At 38.0% G+C, this 22,007-nt stretch overlaps 3 protein-coding genes across 7 annotated transcripts in view; 2 read left to right on the plus strand and 1 right to left on the minus strand.

The window, feature by feature from the left end:
* Positions 1-5,634, plus strand: part of LOC107560511 (phospholipid transfer protein-like) — a 20,398-nt gene extending 14,764 nt beyond the window's left edge. For all 4 annotated transcript variants that reach the window (XM_016244717.1, XM_016244719.1, XM_016244716.1 and 1 more), the window contains exons 4-16: positions 214-339; positions 823-978; positions 1,124-1,187; positions 1,778-1,841; positions 1,927-2,018; positions 2,853-3,029; positions 3,107-3,166; positions 3,246-3,410; positions 3,525-3,592; positions 3,672-3,714; positions 3,802-3,865; positions 4,359-4,435; positions 4,516-5,634. In XM_016244717.1, the coding sequence (XP_016100203.1) occupies positions 214-339; positions 823-978; positions 1,124-1,187; positions 1,778-1,841; positions 1,927-2,018; positions 2,853-3,029; positions 3,107-3,166; positions 3,246-3,410; positions 3,525-3,592; positions 3,672-3,714; positions 3,802-3,865; positions 4,359-4,435; positions 4,516-4,611 (1,252 nt within the window). In that variant the 3' untranslated portion in view covers positions 4,612-5,634. The remainder of the gene's footprint in view (positions 1-213; positions 340-822; positions 979-1,123; positions 1,188-1,777; positions 1,842-1,926; positions 2,019-2,852; positions 3,030-3,106; positions 3,167-3,245; positions 3,411-3,524; positions 3,593-3,671; positions 3,715-3,801; positions 3,866-4,358; positions 4,436-4,515) is intronic.
* Positions 5,635-5,698: 64 nt separating this feature from the next.
* LOC107560512 (lysosomal protective protein-like) lies at positions 5,699-14,321 on the minus strand. Of its 2 annotated transcripts, none has more exons than XM_016244720.1 (16): positions 14,202-14,321; positions 13,797-13,957; positions 13,580-13,691; positions 13,387-13,437; positions 13,087-13,173; positions 11,940-12,095; positions 11,755-11,846; positions 11,434-11,518; positions 11,256-11,347; positions 11,091-11,169; positions 9,747-9,895; positions 9,587-9,662; positions 9,408-9,497; positions 8,212-8,313; positions 7,813-7,928; positions 5,699-6,229 (listed from the first exon to the last, which is right to left on the minus strand). In XM_016244720.1, the coding sequence occupies exons 2-15, from the start codon at positions 13,955-13,957 to the stop codon at positions 7,845-7,847; spliced, it is 1,416 nt and encodes a 471-aa protein (XP_016100206.1). In that variant the 5' UTR covers positions 14,202-14,321; the 3' UTR covers positions 5,699-6,229; positions 7,813-7,844. The 2 variants fall into 2 exon arrangements, with proteins under 2 accessions (XP_016100206.1, XP_016100207.1); XM_016244721.1 differs by lacking the exon at positions 5,699-6,229 and adding an exon at positions 6,918-7,450 and having other exon boundaries at positions 7,815-7,928.
* Positions 14,322-14,741: 420 nt separating this feature from the next.
* Positions 14,742-22,007, plus strand: LOC107560500 (nuclear receptor coactivator 5-like). Its single transcript, XM_016244701.1, has 10 exons — positions 14,742-14,897; positions 15,950-16,210; positions 16,421-16,528; positions 17,338-17,395; positions 17,815-18,041; positions 19,346-19,475; positions 19,568-19,767; positions 19,980-20,184; positions 20,942-21,027; positions 21,113-22,007. The coding sequence occupies exons 2-10, from the start codon at positions 16,048-16,050 to the stop codon at positions 21,709-21,711; spliced, it is 1,776 nt and encodes a 591-aa protein (XP_016100187.1). The 5' UTR covers positions 14,742-14,897; positions 15,950-16,047; the 3' UTR covers positions 21,712-22,007.

Below are 22,007 nucleotides of genomic sequence, written 5' to 3' on the forward strand. Positions count from 1 at the left end.
GATAGATAGATAGAACAACAGATAGATAGAACAGACAGAGATAGATAGATAGAACAATAGATAGAATGATAGATGTAACGATAGATAGATAGAATGATAGAGATAATGGTAGATAGATAGATAGATGGATAGAACAACAGACAGATAGATAGACAGATAGAACAACAGACAGAGAGATAGATAGACTCTAACTCTTCTCTGATGTTTGTTGAGTGTGAAGATCACGGAGCTGAACCTGACGTCTGACCTGCGCTTCCAGCCTGACGTGGGGCTTCTGTTCGAGGTGCAGAACTCCTCCATCACCCTCAACTTCCAGAGACGCATCCTGTACTGGCTCTTGTGAGTCTGAACACATCTGCAGAAGACATGCATGATTCGAGGTTACAAGCAACTGAACGAAATTAATACTTTTATTCAGCAAGGATGCATTCAATTGATCATTTATAATGTTACAAAGGATTTTTAGTTCAAATAAATGCTGTTCTTTTGAACTTTCTATTCATCAAAGAATCCTGAAAATAGACATGTATCACAGTATGAACGTTTGACATTGATAATAATTAGAAATGTTTATTGAGCAGTAAATCAGCATATTAGGATGATTTCTGAAGGATCATGTGACACTGAAGACTGGAGTAATGATGCTGAATATTCAGCTTTGATCACAGGAATTAATTACATTTTACAATATATTCACATTGAAATATTGCAATAATATTTCACAGGATTATTGTTTATCAATATTAATATTTCATAATATTTCATCTATTGTTGATCAAATAAATGCTGTCTTGATGAGGTGTCCTTCTTTCTCTTCATCAGTTATGATGAGGGAGCCATCAACGCCTCCGCTGAAGGTGTCGACATCTTCACAGTCCTCCATCTCAACAAAGACAAGGAGGGACGTCTCAAGATCTCCAATGTCGACTGTAATGCATCCATCGCCAAGATGAGGGCCAGATTTAGCGGGACCCTCGGGTACTTCACTCTGTATTGAACTTTGAGCATTGAAATGGACACGATTTGATTAACTGTACAATTTATTTGTTAATTGTTTGCTCAGCATTTTGCATGTCTATCTGATATATGGCATATTCTTATGTGTCTCAAAATATTCTCACAGGAGGGTTTATGACTTCATCGGAGCGTTCCTGACTACAGGAATGCGCTTCGTCTTAAATAAACAGGTTTGTTTGCTTTTTTCCAGTCAGGATTAGCAGATGCTAGTAGGGTGCTTAGTTACATATCATTGCTCATTACAAATACAGAGTTCTGGCATGAATCTCTAGATGGCGCTGTCCGATATGTCTAACTCAATCTGACCTAATCACATAGCACAGCTGATTGGTTCTCTCCTGTATCGGTAGCCAATGAGCTCGCTGCTCAACATTCAAATATATGACTAGTGCTTGCTGTAGCAGTTGCAGCTTGCTTCAGAAACCCTCCACCTTCCCCAGCTCCACCTGTATAGATCTGCTACAGGGTGATTCATGTATGCTATATGGGGGTTATTTCATGTATGTTATATTTGCAGCAGCAGTATTTCTTACATGCTTGCAGCAGCATGTTGTGGATGTATTGGCAGTAGCAAGTCTCGGTACTTGCTCTGCCGCAGCAGCAGCAGCAGCGTAGCAGATCTATTCCGCCAAGACCAGATACTTTAACATTGTCATGTACATTACCATGCCAATCCCTCCGAGAGTTGTCATGACAGAAAAAAAATGACATTTTAACACATTTTAATGAAAGATAACTTTCGCACATATGTCTCTGTCAGATTTGTCCTGCTTTGAATCATGCTGCACTGGTTCTGGTTAACCAGCTACTGGAAACAATCCCAGGTTAGAGAACGATGTTGATCATTGTAAAACTGTCGTGAAATATTGATCTGTCAGACTCGTGTGTTTACGGGAATGTGTTTTTCAGTGCGCGCGGAGGTGGACAATTACGTGGGCATCGATTACTCACTGCTAAATGACCCTGTGGTGACGGAAACAAGCCTTGATATGGATTTTAGGGTGAGTGACAGCCGACTAGTTACTGAGCTTGATATGCAAGTTTACACAAAGTTTTTGGGTCAGCAAAGATACATTATTTATATTTATCAAAGAATTCAGAAATAATTTATCATATAGCTCAACTGTTTTTAACACTGATAATAATCAGAAATGTTTCTTGAGCAGCAAATCAGCGTATTAGAATGATTTCTGAAGATCATGTGACACTGAAGACTGGAGGAATGATGCTGAAAATTCAGCTGCGGATCATAGGAATCAATTACATTATATTACATTGCATTTAATTACAGAACAGTTATTTTAATTTGAAACAATATTTCACAATATTACGTTTTGTACTGTGCTTTTGATTAAATATATGAAGCCTTGGTGAGTTGCTGCTGTCGAAAACATTTAAAAACTAAAAAGTATATATATATATATATATATATACTGTATATTTAATTAGATGTTAAAATATCTTATAGTGATATTAAGTTTACTTATATTACCTTATATATATTTTTTTACATTATTAAATAATGCAAATCTTAACTTGTCCAAAACATATTTTAAAAAATATATTTTGTGTTTACCCAAAAATGTATTTTAAGAATGCAAATGTATTTTCTTCCTGATTTGAAGTACATTTTCTATTAGTCTATATATTTTGGAATTTAAGGGTGTAAATGAAATACAGTTTTTAATTTGAAAAAAAATATGGTGTTGTTTACACAATATATTTAGCATATATTCTACATATATTTATATACAGTATATAGAATTATGGGTAGAATATATGTCAATTTTTAAAAAAATGTATTATGTATTTCTCTCCCTCTCTCGTCTACACAGGGCATGTTTTATGACCTTAAGAATGAGAACGAGACGCTCGTGAACTACGCTGTGAATCCGATAGTGAGAGAGTATGATCGTATGATCTATCTCGCTCTCTCTGAATTTTTCTTTGACAGCGGCCTCTTCTCTTACTTCAAAGGCGGACTGTTCCAAATGCAGATTGCAAACGAAAGAGTAAGAGACCATCCAATACACTTCAAGAGCATGATACACTAATAAGACAAAAGCAACTATTGCTCGACTCATTTCAGATGCCCAAGGACTTGGAGATGCTCCTCAGGACCACCTACTTGGGGACAATCATGATGTTGGTGAGCAAAACTAAGATGTAGAAATCGCATAGCAATGTCCCAGCAACCATCTATTCTCTGTGTTTGTCTATCCAAGCAGAACCCGGCTCTAATAGAGCATCCTCTGTCGCTTGAGTTAGAGGTCACATCTCCTCCTCGCTCCACTATCAAGACCTCTGGCGCCAGTGTGGCTGTCAAGTGTAACGTCAAAGTGTTGGTTCTTCCTCCAGGAAAACCAGCAGTCCAGCTCAGCAGCATGACCATGGTGAGGAGAACTACAGTATACACAATATATACAACCAATAGTTTCAGAATGAAGGGATGTTATAAATGCACCAAATTTCATCTGGTGCCAAAAAAAAATTCATCTTGTTTTTAGGAAGGCAAATTCAACGCAAAAGTATCAATGAAGGGCAAGCGCTTGGCCATCCATTTAGATCTGAGAAGGTGAATATGATGCACAAACACTGATCTGTATATTTGACTCATTTTTAATATTGATTTTGAACTGAGAATCTGTTTTCAGGTTTAAAATTTTCTCCAATCAATCTGCTCTCGAGTCTTTGGCTGTAAGTTTGTGTTTCCAGATACAAATATATTTGATGTAAAACTAATCAAGAGCAGATATAGTCAATGTAATGAATATTTTCCTTCAGCTTATTCCACTGCAAGGTCCGTTGAAAACGATGCTGCAGATATCTGTGGTGCCTCTCATTAACAGTAAGTGAAACAATATATATATATATATATATATATTAAATGACGTCTCATGCTCAAGGCTGCATTTACTTGATTAAAAAATAACAGTAAAAATTGTGAAATATTATTACAATTTAAAACAAGTGTTTTTTTATTTGAATATATGTTCAAATGTAATTTATTCCTGTGATGTGCAGCTGAATATTCAGCATCATTACGCCAGTCTTCAGTGTCACATGATCCTTCAGAAATCATTCTAATATGCTGACTGATGCTCAATAATTTTTTTTAAATCAACGTTGAAAACAATGTTGTGCTGCTTCATATTTTTTAAATATGACATTCTTTTTTTTTTTCCAGAGCATTTATTCAAAAATTACATTTAATGTCAAATTTTGATCAATTGAATGTGTTCTTTCTGAATAAACTTTAATTTCTTTAACAAATCATTTTACCGACCCCAAACATAGTCACTAAAATATTTCAAACAAATCAAAATGTGTTTTCATGCAAGATTACACTAAGCGAGGTGTGCAGATCCCTCTTCCGGACGGGCTAGACTTCATTGAAGAGGTGGTGGAGTATCACAATGTAAGTGGCTGGTGAAAATTTTAACATCTTCAGCCAATTTTGATATGCTCAGCTATGATTCTCCATCTTTGATTTCACAGGGCTACATCATCGTGGGGGCAAACCTACACTTCAGAACAGGTCTGAGAGAAATAATCGAGAGGAAGCTGTCGGGTGAGACAGACAACTCAATTTAAGACCAGAGAAGGGCCAGGCTAACACTACCGCATGTACAAAGTCATGCACGGATACTAAAATATGGAGCAATAAATGGAGGTTGTAACTAACCTTCCAGCAGAGGCAGGATGTTTATTAACTGTACAGAACATTTGATTCTCAAGACCTGCTATCGTTACAGTAAATTCAACCTATTTACTCTCTGAATACACATTCCTGGTGCAATTGTGAACAGTTTGCACTTTATGCCAACATGCAATCCCTATTTTTCCTAATTATACTGCTAATATAATGAACATTGGCAGGGTCTAACAATTAATGAGTGCAAATTACCAACCTTGTCGGCAAAGGCTATTTTCACTATTGCTTAGGAATTTCACCTTTAGCACGAATAGCGCATTTTTTCTTTTTACACTTTGTGCAAACAGTATCTATCACCATTTGCTCTCAGTGTAAATACAGTCTAACTTTTTACACTCAGTGTAAATAGCCGTTGCATGATGATTACACCAGTATAAGCAAATAAGTATATATTTGCAAAAAGCAGCATTACCGTTTGGATATGTAGAGGTGCTCTTGAGGATGGTATTTCAGTGGAAAACAGATCCCCCACAAACCAATACAAAGTTACATTTAGACATGACTCTGTTCTAATATCAAACACTCCGTGCATTAATACGAAGTACCAAACTACATTTTTTACCCACATTTCAGAAGCAAAATGGGTTGCAAATACAGGTTCATGTTGACTTTAAGGTATTGCACCAGTGTCTGAACCCTGAAAACACATGTACAACTCTTATACTGTGCGCTTAGGTGTATAAAACAATGTATTTGTACTTTTAGTTGCATTTTATGATTTTTTGTACAAGTTTTATCGTATATTGATTGTTTAATATGAGATAGGTTTGCCATCCTCATCTGTGAATACAATCACTGTACCTCTTTATAAAAATGACATGTTAAAAATCAGCAAATGTTACTGTTTTTGATCTGAAAACTTTAGTTCATCATTGAAATGATTGAAAGGGTTTAAAAATGCTTTCTAAAATTAAAAGATCACAAAGAAAAACTTAATCATAGAAAATTTCTTTAATTAAAAAAAAAATTAAAACTGGGGGGGAAAAAAAGGATAAAAAAAGGCACAAAAAATATTCCCTTATGAGCACAAAAAGTACCAGAGATAATGTACATCACTTTAAACCACAAGCAACTCAGTGACACCTCAACAAACGTCTACAGTTATCACAGCGAGGTATTAATACCTGAAGATATAACAAAAATAATCTGTGCGATGATTAATAAAAGCTACAATTTCATGTTTAATAGAGAAGACATAAGCTAAAATTGCGCAATAACCACTCACAGCTGATCAGATCGAATTTCAATTCGCAAACACTCAGCATCTCTCGCTATTAAATCAATCATAATCAAAGATCGGCGGAGTAATATAGACATCTGTGAATCTCTTAAACACATATGATGAAACATCCTTATGTACAGTCAGCATGACTTTAGTTCACAGGCTGGCAACTAAACTACATAAATACATGATCAGTTTTGAGTGGCAAAGTGACTGAAAACGGTCAGTGGTCCATCCATCAGAAACATTTTACCAGTATGACAGTGCAAATCCAGATTTAAAAAAAAGAGTAAAAATCCCCGACTGTGTTCTAGTAAGGTTGTTTGGTGACACTCAGTGTAAATAGCCGTTGCATGATGATTACACCAGTATAAGCAAATAAGTATATATTTGCAAAAAGCAGCATTACCGTTTGGATATGTAGAGGTGCTCTTGAGGATGGTATTTCAGTGGAAAACAGATCCCCCACAAACCAATACAAAGTTACATTTAGACATGACTCTGTTCTAATATCAAACACTCCGTGCATTAATACGAAGTACCAAACTACATTTTTTACCCACATTTCAGAAGCAAAATGGGTTGCAAATACAGGTTCATGTTGACTTTAAGGTATTGCACCAGTGTCTGAACCCTGAAAACACATGTACAACTCTTATACTGTGCGCTTAGGTGTATAAAACAATGTATTTGTACTTTTAGTTGCATTTTATGATTTTTTGTACAAGTTTTATCGTATATTGATTGTTTAATATGAGATAGGTTTGCCATCCTCATCTGTGAATACAATCACTGTACCTCTTTATAAAAATGACATGTTAAAAATCAGCAAATGTTACTGTTTTTGATCTGAAAACTTTAGTTCATCATTGAAATGATTGAAAGGGTTTAAAAATGCTTTCTAAAATTAAAAGATCACAAAGAAAAACTTAATCATAGAAAATTTCTTTAATTAAAAAAAAAATTAAAACTGGGGGGGAAAAAAAGGATAAAAAAAGGCACAAAAAATATTCCCTTATGAGCACAAAAAGTACCAGAGATAATGTACATCACTTTAAACCACAAGCAACTCAGTGACACCTCAACAAACGTCTACAGTTATCACAGCGAGGTATTAATACCTGAAGATATAACAAAAATAATCTGTGCGATGATTAATAAAAGCTACAATTTCATGTTTAATAGAGAAGACATAAGCTAAAATTGCGCAATAACCACTCACAGCTGATCAGATCGAATTTCAATTCGCAAACACTCAGCATCTCTCGCTATTAAATCAATCATAATCAAAGATCGGCGGAGTAATATAGACATCTGTGAATCTCTTAAACACATATGATGAAACATCCTTATGTACAGTCAGCATGACTTTAGTTCACAGGCTGGCAACTAAACTACATAAATACATGATCAGTTTTGAGTGGCAAAGTGACTGAAAACGGTCAGTGGTCCATCCATCAGAAACATTTTACCAGTATGACAGTGCAAATCCAGATTTAAAAAGAGTAAAAATCCCCGACTGTGTTCTAGTAAGGTTGTTTGGTGATGAAGCGACTGAACATTGTGAAGGCCGCTATGGGTTTGTCAGTGGGAACCATGTGACCCGAACCCTGTGGAGGACATGGATAAATACAATGTAAAAAATAAAAACAGAATACAATAAAGAAAAAGAAATAAAAAGTACACCGAGAAAAAAAGCTCACAGATGCATATACTAGGTAAAACTAGTTTACAATGGAAGTGTATGGAGCTCTCCATTCTAAACCCAATTAAGCTGCGTTATGATGCCTAAAATGCTATGTAGGCAGCTCAGGAGATGTTTGAAATAATATCATGGCACGGATTAGTGCAAATCCAGATTTAAAAAGAGTAAAAATCCCCGACTGTGTTCTAGTAAGGTTGTTTGGTGATGAAGCGACTGAACATTGTGAAGGCCGCTATGGGTTTGTCAGTGGGAACCATGTGACCCGAACCCTGTGGAGGACATGGATAAATACAATGTAAAAAATAAAAACAAAGCAAAAATAATAATAGAATACAATAAAGAAAAAGAAATAAAAAGTACACTGAGAAAAAAAGCTCACAGATGCATATACTAGGTAAAACTAGTTTACAATGGAAGTCTATGGAGTTCTCCATTCTAAACCCAATTAAGCTGCGTTATGATGCCTAAAATGCTATGTAGGCAGCTCAGGAGATGTTTGAAATAATATCATGGCACGGATGTCTTGTGCCATTGATTTGAATGCAGTCTCACCTTCACTGTGAGGAAAGCGATGTGGGTGAACTCCTTTACAAAGCCGCCGATCTGCTGAGTTTCACCATTGAAATAAATCCAAGGTCTGCGCTGCACCTGCACCTGTTGGAGAAGATAAGGAGACGTTGTTTCTTCTGCTACAGCAAAAAAGGTTCTTTTAGACCACAAACAATATGGACCGTCTAATACATAATTGTACAAAAATGGCAAGAGTTTTCTCAAAAAAAAAAAAAAAACATTTAATAACAACAACAAAACAAATTTAATGTTGTTATTTCTTCTTTATTTATTTATGATTTAACACCATGTCTGCAGCAATGGCTATATTCATGGCAAAAATAATTCAATTGCATAACTCAAATTAGGTTTTTTTTGCCCCGCCCTACTGTCAGCTACCACAGTGTTTTAATCAGTGGATTGCTAAATGAATGAATATTCAAACAATTTTTTATATATTTTCTTTTTCTTTCTGTCTCTTCAGCCTACATCCCCACTCCTATCTATTTTGGAGCTGTGATTGACACCACCTGTATGCTGTGGCAGCAGGATTGTGGTTTCCATGGGTCCTGCTGGGAGTATGATGTCACTTCCCTCCGCTTTGTTTACTTTGGGCTGGCGGCGAGCTTGAAGTTCCTGGGCTTCCTGTTCATTTTCCTCACCTGGTATTCGCTGAAGCAGTGCGAGGAGCAGACACACACACACACACACACGCTTTCCCCTCTGGACACGGTGAGCCACCTCATCTGTCACGCAGGAGGTCACAAAGGCCACGCCCGCACACGCTCCTGTCCTGTCTTCCTGCCACGCCTGCCTGAACACTCCCATGCTGCCATGCCAACTGGACACGCCCTTAGCCGTGGTAACAGCTGCCCTGGCAATGGCCTGAAAGCAATAACTCCACCCATACGGTCACTTGAAAAAGTGGCGGTGTGAGGATTGCAGCCATGCACACACATATACACACACACACACATACTTGCTCATACACATGCATGCAAACATCATACAATTATGAGGGCCGATTATGTAAATGTAAACGTACCACACCGCATATAGCCATTGCTGATCAGTTTTTTTTTTTTTTTTTAAACACACACACACACACACACACACACACACACACACACAATTAATGAGCAGTCCCCAGACAAAGACTAAAAGAAAGTAGGACACAATATCAGTGGGCAACAACTCGCCTCTTGCTGGAGCGACTCCACAAACCATTCGTCTCCTAGGAAGTTGCAGGCCATGTCCACATCTCCATTATATACCAACACACGGTATTTCTGTTGAGAAAAAAAAAAGAAAAAGTAATTAAAATCAATAAGAGCTGGTAAATATTTGATTCATAAGAGTTTACATTTCCATCACTCACTAGTGCTCCAAGCAGCTTCAGGTACTGTTTCTTCACATCCTTGAACAGCCGGTTATAGTTCAGATTGACTTCAGCACTGCAACAAACAACCAGACACAATTGCACATGAAAATCCTTTATCACAAAACTCATCTGCATGGTTAAAGTCCACTCAACACACCTACAGATGACCCAGTCCAAAGCATTGGGCGAGATGTGGAGAGCAGACTTCACCTGCGGGTTGTTGAGATACAGGGTGGATGGAGTAGAGTTGGTACACGGAGGATCCAGCCTCGAAGATTTGAACAGGGAGACCACACCTCGCAATTTCTGATTCAAGGAGAAGATTCATGTGGATTAACCCTCAAAGCACCACATAAACGTGTTAACACCATGACCAGGCACAAAGCTTTGTTCTTCATAGTTCTTAAAGGGATAGTTCTCCCAAAAGCAAAAATTCTGTCATCATTAACTCACCCCGAAGTTGTTCCAAACCTGTATGCATTTCTTTGTGTGGAACATAAGACAATATGTGACCCTGGAGCACAAAAGCAGTCTTAAGTCGCTGGGGTATATTTGTAGCAATAGCCAAAAATACATTGTATGGGTCAAAATTATCGATTTTTCTTTTATGCCAAAAATCATTAGGATATTAAGTAAAGATCATGTTCCATGAAGATATTTTATACATTTCCTACTGTAAATATATAAAAACTTAATTTTTGATTAGTAATATGCATTGCTAAGAACTTCATTTGGACAACTTTAAAGCTGATTTTCTCAATATTTAGATTTTTTTTGTACCCTCAGATTCCAGATTTTCAAATAGTTGTATCTCGGCCAAATATTGTCTCGAAAGACAAGTTTCGAAAAATTGACACTTAAGACTGGTTTTGTGGTCCAGGGTCACATATTATTAAGAATGTTGGTAACCAAGCAGTTGATGGTCCCCATAGACTTTTATAGTAAAATTCTATGGAAGTCAATGGGGACTAGAAACTGCTTGATTACCAACATTCTTCAAAATATCTTCTTTGTATTCAGCAGATGAAAGAAACTCATCCAGTTTTGGAACAGCTTGAGTGTCAGTAAATGACAATTTTTCTGTTTTGGGTGAAGAATTTCTTTAAAGATTTCATTCACCCAAAAATGAATTTATAGTCAAGGGGTAACCAGACTCGGTCCTGGAGGGCCTGTGTCCTGCAGAGTTTAGCTCCAACCCTAATCAAAACACCTGAACAAGCTAATAAAGGTCTTACTAGGTATACTTGAAACTTGCAGGGAGGTGTATTGAGGCAAGTTGGAGCTAAACCGGCTTTCATTGTATAGAAATGAGCATGAGAACTGCTAAACATGTCCTTTTGTGTTGCACAGAACAAAAGCAACTCATACAGGATTGAAACAACATGAGTGTATTAGTAACGAGCAAGTGACAATGCTCATTTTCAGTCTGAGTCAATAAGCTATTTGAAAATGAGACTCTGTATTCCGAATCCGAAAGCAACACATAAACTGGTTTCTCTACCTCGTTCTGCGCTTTGGACCATGGATGGTTGAGGAAGTGGTGGCCCATGTCTCGGATCACAAACTGGCCATTTTCAATGCTGGTTTCAGAACGCAGAACAAAATGACACTGGAACGTCTTCTTATGAACTGACATTAAACAGTTACATAACTGATCCAAGCTCACCTGACTCTCTGCTGAACACCTCCGGCACAGGGTGCATACAGGTTATAAATGTTGAGTCCTGAATTGTAGACTATAGCTTGAGCTGTATAGAGCTAAAGATTGATAGAAAGATAAGAAAAGATTAGTAAAGAATGTGACATGACATCTAAAGCCATTAGTAGAGCACCGTTTAACTTACAGAAGTGGAGCAGTTCACATCCTGGTTATCGTAGAAGTTACACACTCCATCTTTGCAGCAAAAAGTCTGCAGGTCATTCCACAAGCTATGCATAAAAATAAAAAAGGTACAAAATAAATACACAAAGCTACAAAAAACAACAAACAAAATTCACAAATAAATGATTTATTTTATTACAATGCATTTATTTTTTGCCTGTTGCAAGTAGTAGTGACACGTGTCTTCACATCAAGCACCAATATATAAGAGTACATGTATAAAAGAGTTGTTAAATAGACTCACACGAAAAGAGTCATGAGGTTAAATAAATAAATATCACACCTGGTCCCAAGAAGTCCATGATAGTACGCAAAATAGACCAGTGAATTGTCATTTAGTTCATAACTGGACAAGCCATTTCCAACTGCAATACCCTACAAAACACAAATACACACACTCCATACACTCTGCTGGCTCAATATCGGTGTTATTTATGGGCAATATAGTCAAAATAAAGTCCCTCCTACCTGTAAATTTATGCTGCTGTCCTCCATGACAATCTCAGCCAGCGTTGGAATGTAAATGCCTCCGTAACTCTCGCCAGTCAAGAAAAACTCATTCTTGCTGAACTCAGGAAACAACCTGAAAAATTCTTTCAAGGCCAAGTAGTTGTTTGTGGCCACCTGGAAAGTCAGCGATTATATGGTTACCATTTTGGTTTTTGATCATAAACAGTTCAATTAAATATGATCTGTGACACGCAATTAAATATTAATATATATTTTCTTTTCTTTTCTTTTTTTCCCCTTAAAGGGGTCATAGGATGCCCATTTTCCACATGTTGATATGATTCTTTAGGGTCTTAATGAAAAGTCTGTAACATAGTTTGGTTAAAATTTCTCAATGGTAGTGTAAAAAAAAAACACCTTCTTTACCCGGTCAAGCACAGCTCTTTTCAGAGCATGCAGATTTGTAGCGTTTTCCTTTAAATGTTAATGAGCTCTGCTGGCCCCGCCCCTCTCTTCCGAGCCGCTCTCAGAGAGACTGTTTACTTCAGCCGCATTCATCGTGAAACTTGCTAATTAGCACATTATTAGGAAAGGCGATTTGCAAAGATTCGTTAAAAAAGCCTTACACTCACTTCTTCTGTAGATGAGGCTGGATCACGAATGATTCGCACATTCGCATAGATGCATTTATGTAGATCGGGGGCGCATTCCCTTCAAAAACAAACATGATCCACTGTGTCTTCAGCGGCTCAGATGTCGGGAGTAAATGACGAATGCTATGTTCATTATTACATTCAACAACAGAACACCTCAATCGCTTGTTAGGAGTCATTCTTGTCTACATCTGCTCCGGCGGTGAAACAATGGCGGACTGATGACAGTCACTCAGGGCGGAGCTAAGGTAAGACGCCAGTCCAGTCTGTGCTGAAACGCTACAGTCACTCAAACTATCGTGGGAGGGGCCTGTCTGTGTGACGTCACACAGGCAGGCATCTGAGATCGGCTCGATTTGGGAAAGGGGGAAAGATTTTAGTAGATTAACAAGTGGATTTTTATCATTATAGGGTGGTTGTGTGCACACACTGCCAACACACATTTCAGTTCAAACAACTTGTAAAAGTGCATGTAGCATTATATGACCCCTTTAATATGATTTAAATCATACCTCTGTGTCATTGGTAGTGTACTTCTTGTCATCAGAGTAGGAGAAGCCGACACCTGCTGGTGACTCCAGGTATAAGACATTTGCAATCTGGAAAAACAGCCCATGTTTAGTACAATAAAGCTGGTTTGCTACAGCCAAGAATAAAAGACCATAAGAGCATGTGACTGGCTTAAGGAAGTGTCATAGTCCAGTTACCGAAACTGACCCCCAAGAATTCCTCATTTCACACCACAGAAATAACTCATTAGGTAATGCTGAAGTTTTTGTAGGCTATATATGCGTATAAGCCAAAATCCATACCTTGTTCCAAGCATAAGGATTATATTCTAGAGTTGCACCGTCATCTTGGATCTGTGAAAAACCGGAGAGAAGGGATAACACATTATTTAAAGCATTGATGCTTTTAAATATTTTAATAAAATAAATTGTGAAACATCAGTGCAGTTATTTATAAAAAAAAAAAAAAAAAAAAAAAAGTGTTGTAAAATCTCACCAGGAAAGGTCCGTGTTCTGTGAGCAAACCATCCAAGGAGCTGCATCCTGGTCCTCCGTTCAGCCACAGAACAACCGGACTATTAGCCGGATCTTTCTGAGACTCAACAAACCTGAACAGCAGGAACACAATAATGTTGGACATTTACATATGAGAATTTTCTAAACTATTCTAAGGCTCATTTAAATGAAAGTGAAAGTCGGACAGTCCAGCTTACCAGTAGTGAAGGTGTTTGTTATCTGCCACACTGAAGTATCCAGAATAATGCTTGAAGCTGGGCTGTTTTGAAAGTCCAGAAAGATATTTGATCTCATCTGCATCTGGAGCCCCAGAAACCTCCAGCACCCCCAGCAGCACCCCCAGCAGCACCAGATGCATCTGAAGCACAGCAAAACACCACAGTCACGGACTTAACCTTCTTACAGAAAAGAACACTCATCAATTATAATAATCTGAAGCAAAGAGGTCACCAAAAACCAAAAGGGTAATCATCTAACTCAGAGCACTAACCAGGAAATTGAGGGTTTATCTTATAATGACAGTGAAAATCTGACGCATGGACGGATATTATTCAGCTAAACAAAGATTAAAATTGTTCACAGTATTGTTTTATTAGTCTTACCTTTCCAGGTGTGGGAACAAAAACGTTTACCGGCTAGTAAATTGTTTAAGTAGTCCCAAAATTCATGTGACTTCAACTTTCCCCGTGATGAAGACACATGATGTTTTTTCGTCCGCGGTGTCAAAATAAAAGTGCTTCTAAATTTAAGCTTCTAAAAACAAAGAAAACAACCTATAAATAAAGAATGATTTGCTCATATTGAGAAATACACTATAAAACACTTTTTGCGCTAATTGTGTGAAGGTAATGCAACGATAAATAAAAAAAATAGGTTTGCTATTCATACTTTAATTTTTAAGATACTATGTACTTCTAAATGCATTGTTTTTATTTTGTATTTGCAAGTCGGTCTAAATGGAAACTGTGTGTTTTTTTTTAAGACAATTATTTGTACCGGAATCGTTGTTTACAAAGGAACATTTGAACTGGTGCTTTTATTTTGGAAACAGCGTCATCAACACAGTCTCTATCACACTCCGGAGCAGAAGGGGGCGGTAATGCACCAATAAGCTGGATGCCAACCGCCGTTAAACTGGAAAGAAGGAGAAGAAGAAGAACACAGTCTCTAAGCAACTCGCACTCTCGCAGTTCCGCACAGGATCACCGCAAGGTTGCGGGACTTTCGTTTTAATTGTTCGCACAAACAGGACGCCGCGAGGAAAATCGCAGGATAGTTTCCAGGTTCCCATGGTAACGGTAAGAGTTTGCTTCCATTAGCCGACAAACCCTTTCATAGGAATCAACAATTCTAGAGCTCTGTATCTACAGCTGCATTCATTGTTATAAATGTAAGCTAAGCTAGCTTGTTAGCTGCCCTGTTAGTCGAAGCATCGATTGTTCTTTTTGATTGTTGGAAACCGTAAATGTCGTTTTGGTAGTAAGAACACAATGTTTGAATCGTTCAACTCGAACATGAACGCACATGATTGAAAAAAAACAACAAAACCAAACGAATTTAAAGCAGCGGAGCATCTTCTGTGCGGAGCAACATGGCGCCTGATCGCATCCCACACTAGACGGAGTGTGCGCGGTTTTCTCTACAGCTTTTAAAAGGACGGAATTGACACGGTATGCATTTTTTTTTCCACAGGAGTACGCGGTCTTTGTCGTTTGCAGCAACATTTGCGCGGTCTTTTACACGGTTTGATTTCGCGTGAGCTCACGACACGGTCACAAAATGTCGGACGGGTTGTTGTGGCGCCGACGAGGAGGATTTTACATGCTGAACATTTTCACTTGTTGCCAGTTTTCACTCTCTCTGCCTTTTGGATGATAAAAAGTGGAGGAAATATGACAATGGAGGATGATAGACAGTGTAACAGATGATTAAAATACTAAATCGCGCGAAATTCCATAGTAGCAGTTTGTTTTGACTCTTTCAACAATGTGAGACTGTAAGAACAGCTGTGTTTTACAGGGCCATACTTCTTGAATTTCTAATATTCAAGCATTAATATAAAGATATTATAAGTAGTAATAGAGTGCCAAAATACTGAATCATAAGAAATATTTTGTGTTAAGTTTATTCTAGATTGGCACAGTATTTTAGAATGAAACGGGATATTCAATTAGAAAATTAATAATGTTCAAATCAATCAATCTACATTCAGATATCAAGATGTTTTAAGAAAGTAAATCTGGTCGATTTTGATTTCATGTTGACTTCTGCGGTGTTTTCTTACTTTGCCCAGTTATTTTACCTCTGGAATCTCTCTTTTCTTACATGTCGATGCATCGTCAATTTCAAGACCTTGGGGGAAATATAGCTAATCAAATAGTCTTGTAACTAAAATCAACTGCAAGCGTTCCTTGAAAAAGGGCCATTGAACCTAAAGATCGTAGAGGCATGTCGCACAGAAGAAGCCGGAGTAATACGCCACCCTCGTACACCACCAACAGCAATGACCCTCGTGAGCTGGAGCGACGGATTTTTGTCGGAAATTTGCCCACGGCACACATGGCGAAGAAGGACATGGAGGATCTGTTCAGGCCATATGGGAAAATACAGGGTTAGTAGCGTACAAACTCAAAGCCTTTTTAGACGTTTCGGGAAATTTCATAGTGTTCGCTGCAGTTTTAACTGCTTTAACCCACAGTTCTTTAGACTTCGGTCTAAAAGCTTTGGTTTGCGATTTGCAAAAAGCAAGGGAAGCTAAGGCCAAAAATCCACCAAAAAGCGTCTTTTTGCGTAAAACGAAAATGATTGTTCCCTTTTCCAGCTTTGTCCCTGTTTCGTGGCTACGGATTTGTGCAGTTTGAGCGAGTGGAGGATGCTGAGGCCGCTAAAGCCGGACAAAACGGCCGAATTTATAGAGGTTATAAACTAGGTAAGGTCTGATTTGGTATTAAACACTGGAGTGATTTGGGGAGTTGTTACATCAAGTTAAAAATTTTAGCTTGAGAGCATTTAATCATAGGACCAATTAATTGTATTACTGTAATAACTCCAATATGGTGAATCTAATAAAGCCAAACTTTACCTTAAATATGTTCCTTATGCAAATTGCATATTTAAGTTAATTTTTTTTTCTTTAAGCATTCTGTCTTGAATTTTTGTACATGTAAAGGTTAGAGGCTATAAATCCAAAGGAACGGTTTACAAATGTTATATTGGTGTCCTGTGACTTTTTGAAATGAATTAATATGCAGATCCCATGTTTTCCCATTCCACTTGTTCTTTTTGACTGCTGCAATTATAATCTTCTTGACTGTATAATTAAAATTATACAATAGTATCTGAATTTATGGCATTTTTTGATTTGCTAATGCTATAATTTGTATTATTATTATTTTTTTTTAATACTCCATTTGTCCAAAGCGACAGTTATTGTTGGTGATCTAATAAGGTCTCATTTGAGAGGTGTTTAATAAGTGTTTACAGCTGGGAATGTCAAATACTGTCGTACACATGATGCACAGGTTCACAAGATCCTTTGCTGCTCATTCCCCATCAGTGTAGTACTTAATTTTCAACTGCTATTTAAATTTTGGAAATGTTTACAATTTAGACACAACTTGTCTATTTTCTTCTGATGCAGAATGTCAAATGTTCATCCTCTGAGTAAAAGAAACTCGTTTGGCTCTGAAATATTTCCGTCTTTTGTCATATTGAACGTTTGGATTGGTTTATTTGCAGATGTAAATATGGCAGCGGAGAGACGACAGAATAAAGCCAGGTCAAGCCCTCCACGCAGGTAAAGTATCGCTGGGATTTTTGCTAATGAAGACGACCTCTATCGAGAATTTTGGTAAACGTTTTTCCCTCCACAATGGAATTCATCAAAAGTTCTAAAATGCATAAATATTGTCGAGTGCGCAAAAACGGTTCGGACTATCTTTCTCGTGGCTCTTCGGTTTTTAGTTTGTTCTATTTTTTTTTTTTTCTCCTTTATCACTTTTAGTTGTGTCAGAATTAACTGAAATAAAGTTGAAAGGGTCATTTGAGTACGTTTCCCCTTGGTGTGTGTTTGTCTAAACGGTGTGGTACTCAATCTGTTCACTTACTATGCACGGTTTTTCGAAATTGTCCACTGACAGTCGCTGCTTCCTGCTGGAGTCGTTTTCGACACTCCAATTAACACTCACTTCAGAAGTTTGTTTAATATTAAAATGCATTAAAACATTACCAAAAACCGAATTATTTCATGTACTCAAGTGGGATGGAAACAATTAAAACTAATTTAAGCAGTTCATTCAATTGTTGGATGCGTTGTTTATTTTTGGAGGTTGGTGTTTGTCTTTCAGAGAAAATGAGACTAATTATTTTGCAGTATCGGAAGAAAGAGGAGCCGTACCCTGAGCGCTACAGGGAACCCTGGAATGGCAGGAGAGAGTCTGAGGGTTGGTTGAATTGTTTATAACCATAATATAAAGCGGATTTTTTAATTTTTATTATTTTTGACCTATTTTAAAGATCAATAATTTTTTGCATTGTGACCAAGGAGTTATTATAGTTAAATTCATAAAAAAAACTTATTACTTGAAATATAACCGTTAACTGAAATAAAATAAAAAAAACTTGAAATTATTATTTCACCTAGTTGCAATATTTTAAAACCAAAAATAATATAAATGACAAAAAAATTACTAAAACTAACTGTATTAAAGTCAAAACAGATCATATAAAATGAAAATATAAAACTAGGGCTGCACGATTAATCGAATGCGATTTGTCATGCGCATCTTGTCATTAAAGCCGGTTCTGTGATTAGTAGTAAATCTCCAGCACGTGCTTTCAGATGGAGAGGCATTTACTACACAGAGCCGTAGTTCACTGACAAGCTACGCAAAATCGCGTTCATAATCGCGTGATTATGAAATCGTTCTGCGATTATGAAAGCTGTTTGCGTAGCTTGTCAGTAAACTACGGCTCTGTGTAGTAAATGCTGCTCCATGCACGTAAAAATACCACATTTAATAACATGTTTTTACTCAACTCACTTCATAACGTCAGTCGAGTGTTTGAAATAAATCCTTCTGTGAGATGATGTGGCTTCTTACACAGAATAAGGCACGTTGAATGCGTTGAATTAATGAGAGCAGTTAAATCTTCTGTTTATTCAGCAACTGCTATAGGGATTTTCTGGGTTTCTTCTGCGAGGCGTACTTGAAGTTTCAGCGCGAGAGCGCCCTCTGGCCTTCGGATGGAGATTTACTGCTGATCACAGAACCGTGCTTCACTGAAAGATATGCATGACAATCGCAGCTTCTGCCTAATCGCGATTTATCACCTTTGCGATTTAATTTCGATTAATTGTGCAGCCCTATATAAAACCGTAATATATCAAGGATTCTAGAATAAACTCTTTTTCTTCCAAAGTTCTTTTTGTTATGCAGTGGAATAAATACTACTGCGACACTTTGTTATTTTTGCATTAAGATTATGGGAATTTTGTGTGAATGAAAATATGACAATGCTAAAATCTTAAAAATCCTTAAAATATTTAAATAATGAAATGTTCTCTATGGAGTTTCTTCCAAGTATTGGTTACACTATATTTGTTCTATCAGTCATTGTCAGCAGCATTGGTAATTCAGTGGGTTAGTTTAAAGCGAACCAAAGTTTCACATGCACACAGTTTGTCATAGAGGGAGCAGAGGAGGAGTATATGTGAAAACTTAAGTGTTTGGTTCTGAATTTACAGAGGAACGGGTGCGTCCAGAAGAGCGCCGGAGAAATGAACTTTACCGGCAATATTATGAAGAGCTGCAGAGGCGCTATGATGCTGAGAGACCAGTGGACTGTTCCGTCATAGTCGTCAACAAGCTACAAAAGTGAGTCCTGTGACTATGTTCTTGAAGTGATTAAAACATCAATTGTTTTATTGGAGAGCCGGTTACACTTTCTGCTCTGCGGTTGTGTGCAGGGAATATGCTGAGACGGTGGGCAGGAAGGTTCGGGATCTGGGTATGGTGGTGGATCTCATCTTCCTGAATACAGAAGTGTCATTGACCCAAGCTCTAGAGGATGTGAGTCGGGCTCGTACACCTTTTGCCATCATCATCACCCAGCAGCACCAAGTACACCGTTCTTGTACAGTCAACATCCTCTTTGGGACTCCGCAAGGTGTGTATCCTTCCACAAAGAGTTGATAATATAAGCCAGTTCACCTGCTCATCAGCTTTAAGCTGGGAAAATCCAATGCAATTAAGCACCACAACTACTCAAAACCAGCCCAGTGTTGATATGAGATTGCAGTACAATATTTCAGATGTTCGCACATCACTATATAAGTTATAATCTACATTTTGGATGACCACAGCATACTCTTGTTGCAGAGCACAGGAACATGCCCATGCAGGATGCCATGGTGCTGGTGGCCCACAACTTTGACTCCTTTAAAGTTGAACACCGTGCTAAAGAAAGGGACGAGTTAGCAACGAAGGCGGCCAAGATGGCAGATGAGGTGTTGATGAGGGAACCTGACAGAGAAGGTCACCCTGCCTCCCTTCTGACCCACATCACCCTGCTGTCCGAGGGCAGGTAGGTCAACAAATGCTAGCATTCAAAAGTTTGTGGTTTGTAAGATTTAAATTGATCATAAATACATTAAAATGCTTTTTAAAATGTTGATGAGCGGTGCGGCATGTAAAAGTTGAAATTCTTTAACTTGACGCGGCATCTTAAATACGCTGCAGAAAACATGAGACGCGAGCCCAACGGTCATACACGTCCATCTAGCAACAATGGAAAAGTAGCACAGTGGAATGGAAAAACTCATTCTGTATAAACAGACCCTTACACCAGTTTTCAGTGTCACATGATCCTTCAGAAATCATTCTATGCTGATTTGCTGCTTAAACTTTTTTTTTTTTACCAATGTTGAAAAGTTTTTCTCTTGTAGAAATCTTTTTTTTTTTTTTTTTATGGCTACAAAGTTCAAAAGAACAGCATTTATTTGAAATAGAAATCTTTTGTAACATTATAAATGCCTTTTGTCACTTCTGATCAATTTAATGCAGCCTTGCTAAATAAAAGCATAACAAAAATGACTAACTTAGGACTGTTTTTTTTTTTTGTAATGTGTTTGTTTACTTAGCTGGAAAATATTTTTAACGGTGTTCACTTAAGATTACATGCCATTTGTTTGAATTTCTGTTAATGCAAATATGTTTTTTTTTTTTTTTTTTGTCTTCCGTAGCATTTTTTTTTTGCTGCATTATTGAAATTGCCATTGAAACTCAGGAAATTTTACTGGTGTTAAGTGTCAAATATAATGGATCATCTTTGCATCTCTCAGGTTTATGTCTTCAGATGAGTTGGCCAGGCTAATTGACTATCTGAGAGACAAACGTGATCGTCTTGTCCGAGGCAGTACTGACACGGGTAACTCCATAAGGCATTTTAAACTCAATGTTGTATTACGCTTTACACCTCAAGGCTTACACTTCACTGTTTTTATTCTTTCTAGTTGCACACCCTCCACCAACGACCCACGAGCCCTCTCAGCCCACACAGCCTCTATCCGCTCCAGCTCAGCCCGCATACACCAGCCTGCCCCTTCATTCCACCCACCTGACCCCTGTGTCCGCCCCCGCCGCCACCAACCAACAGCAGGAGCTCCAGGCTAAGATCCTCAGCATCTTCAACAGTGGCAGCGGCACGTCTTCAGTGTCCAGCCCCACTCCGGCGCCCCAAATGCAGGGTTACTCTTCCAGCCTCGGCCCTCATACTGCCGGACACCAGTCTTCTCATGCTGCCACCGGCATGCCCAAAATCGCTGCCGTCCAGCCGCAGAGCAGCATGATGAACCCTCGGCCTGCCCTGAGGCCTCCTGGCGCTCGTATGGCCGGGCCGACAGGCGCCCCGAGACCGGCAGTCACCACAGGCACTGGCATCAACTTTGACAACCCCAGCGTGCAGAAAGCCTTGGATACACTCATCCAGAGCGGACCCATTAACCACTTGGTGAATATGGGATCTGGTGCGGGTCAAGGGATCCGGTCAGCACAGGGAATGGGCCAAAGCATGGATCCATCACCCATGTCCCATTATTCCCGCCATTACTGAAATGAATAGATCTGATACGAATCGAGAAGTCGGCATGGCTCTGATTTATCATAAATTATTATTTTTTTGCTCCTGTGTAATTTGTGATAAAAAAAAAAAAAAACTAGTTTTCTGTGAAGTCATAGTTTTCTGGTTTTACGGTTTATTTAGTTTTTTTACTTATCTAACCTTTACAGAGCATGATTGATTGTTTAATGCATCAATAAATGAGAGAATTTCTGTTGTTTTATATGAAATTGATGCATTGTATATACCAGCCAACTTCTGACTTAATAAATTCATTTTTAGATAAAGAA

Source organism: Sinocyclocheilus grahami, unplaced genomic scaffold, assembly GCF_001515645.1.
Source record: "Sinocyclocheilus grahami isolate Dianchi unplaced genomic scaffold, SAMN03320097.WGS_v1.1 scaffold731.1, whole genome shotgun sequence".
Taxonomy (NCBI): Eukaryota; Metazoa; Chordata; class Actinopteri; order Cypriniformes; family Cyprinidae; genus Sinocyclocheilus; species Sinocyclocheilus grahami.

Bases quoted from the DNA above. Each gene is read 5' to 3' on its own strand.
- LOC107560500 (XM_016244701.1), top strand. From the start codon at position 16,048: ATGTCGCACAGAAGAAGCCGGAGTAATACGCCACCCTCGTACACCACC. The intron at 16,529-17,337 runs GTAAGGTCTGAT...GTTTATTTGCAG, and splicing joins TTATAGAGGTTATAAACTAG to ATGTAAATATGGCAGCGGAG. The intron at 20,185-20,941 runs GTAGGTCAACAA...TGCATCTCTCAG, and splicing joins ACCCTGCTGTCCGAGGGCAG to GTTTATGTCTTCAGATGAGT.
- LOC107560512 (XM_016244720.1), bottom strand. From the start codon at position 13,957: ATGCATCTGGTGCTGCTGGGGGTGCTGCTGGGGGTGCTGGAGGTTTCT. The intron at 11,847-11,939 runs GTAGGAGGGACT...TGTGTTTTGTAG, and splicing joins ACAGCAGCATAAATTTACAG to GGTATTGCAGTTGGAAATGG. The intron at 11,348-11,433 runs GTAAGTTAAACG...ATCAATCTTTAG, and splicing joins ATGTGAACTGCTCCACTTCT to CTCTATACAGCTCAAGCTAT.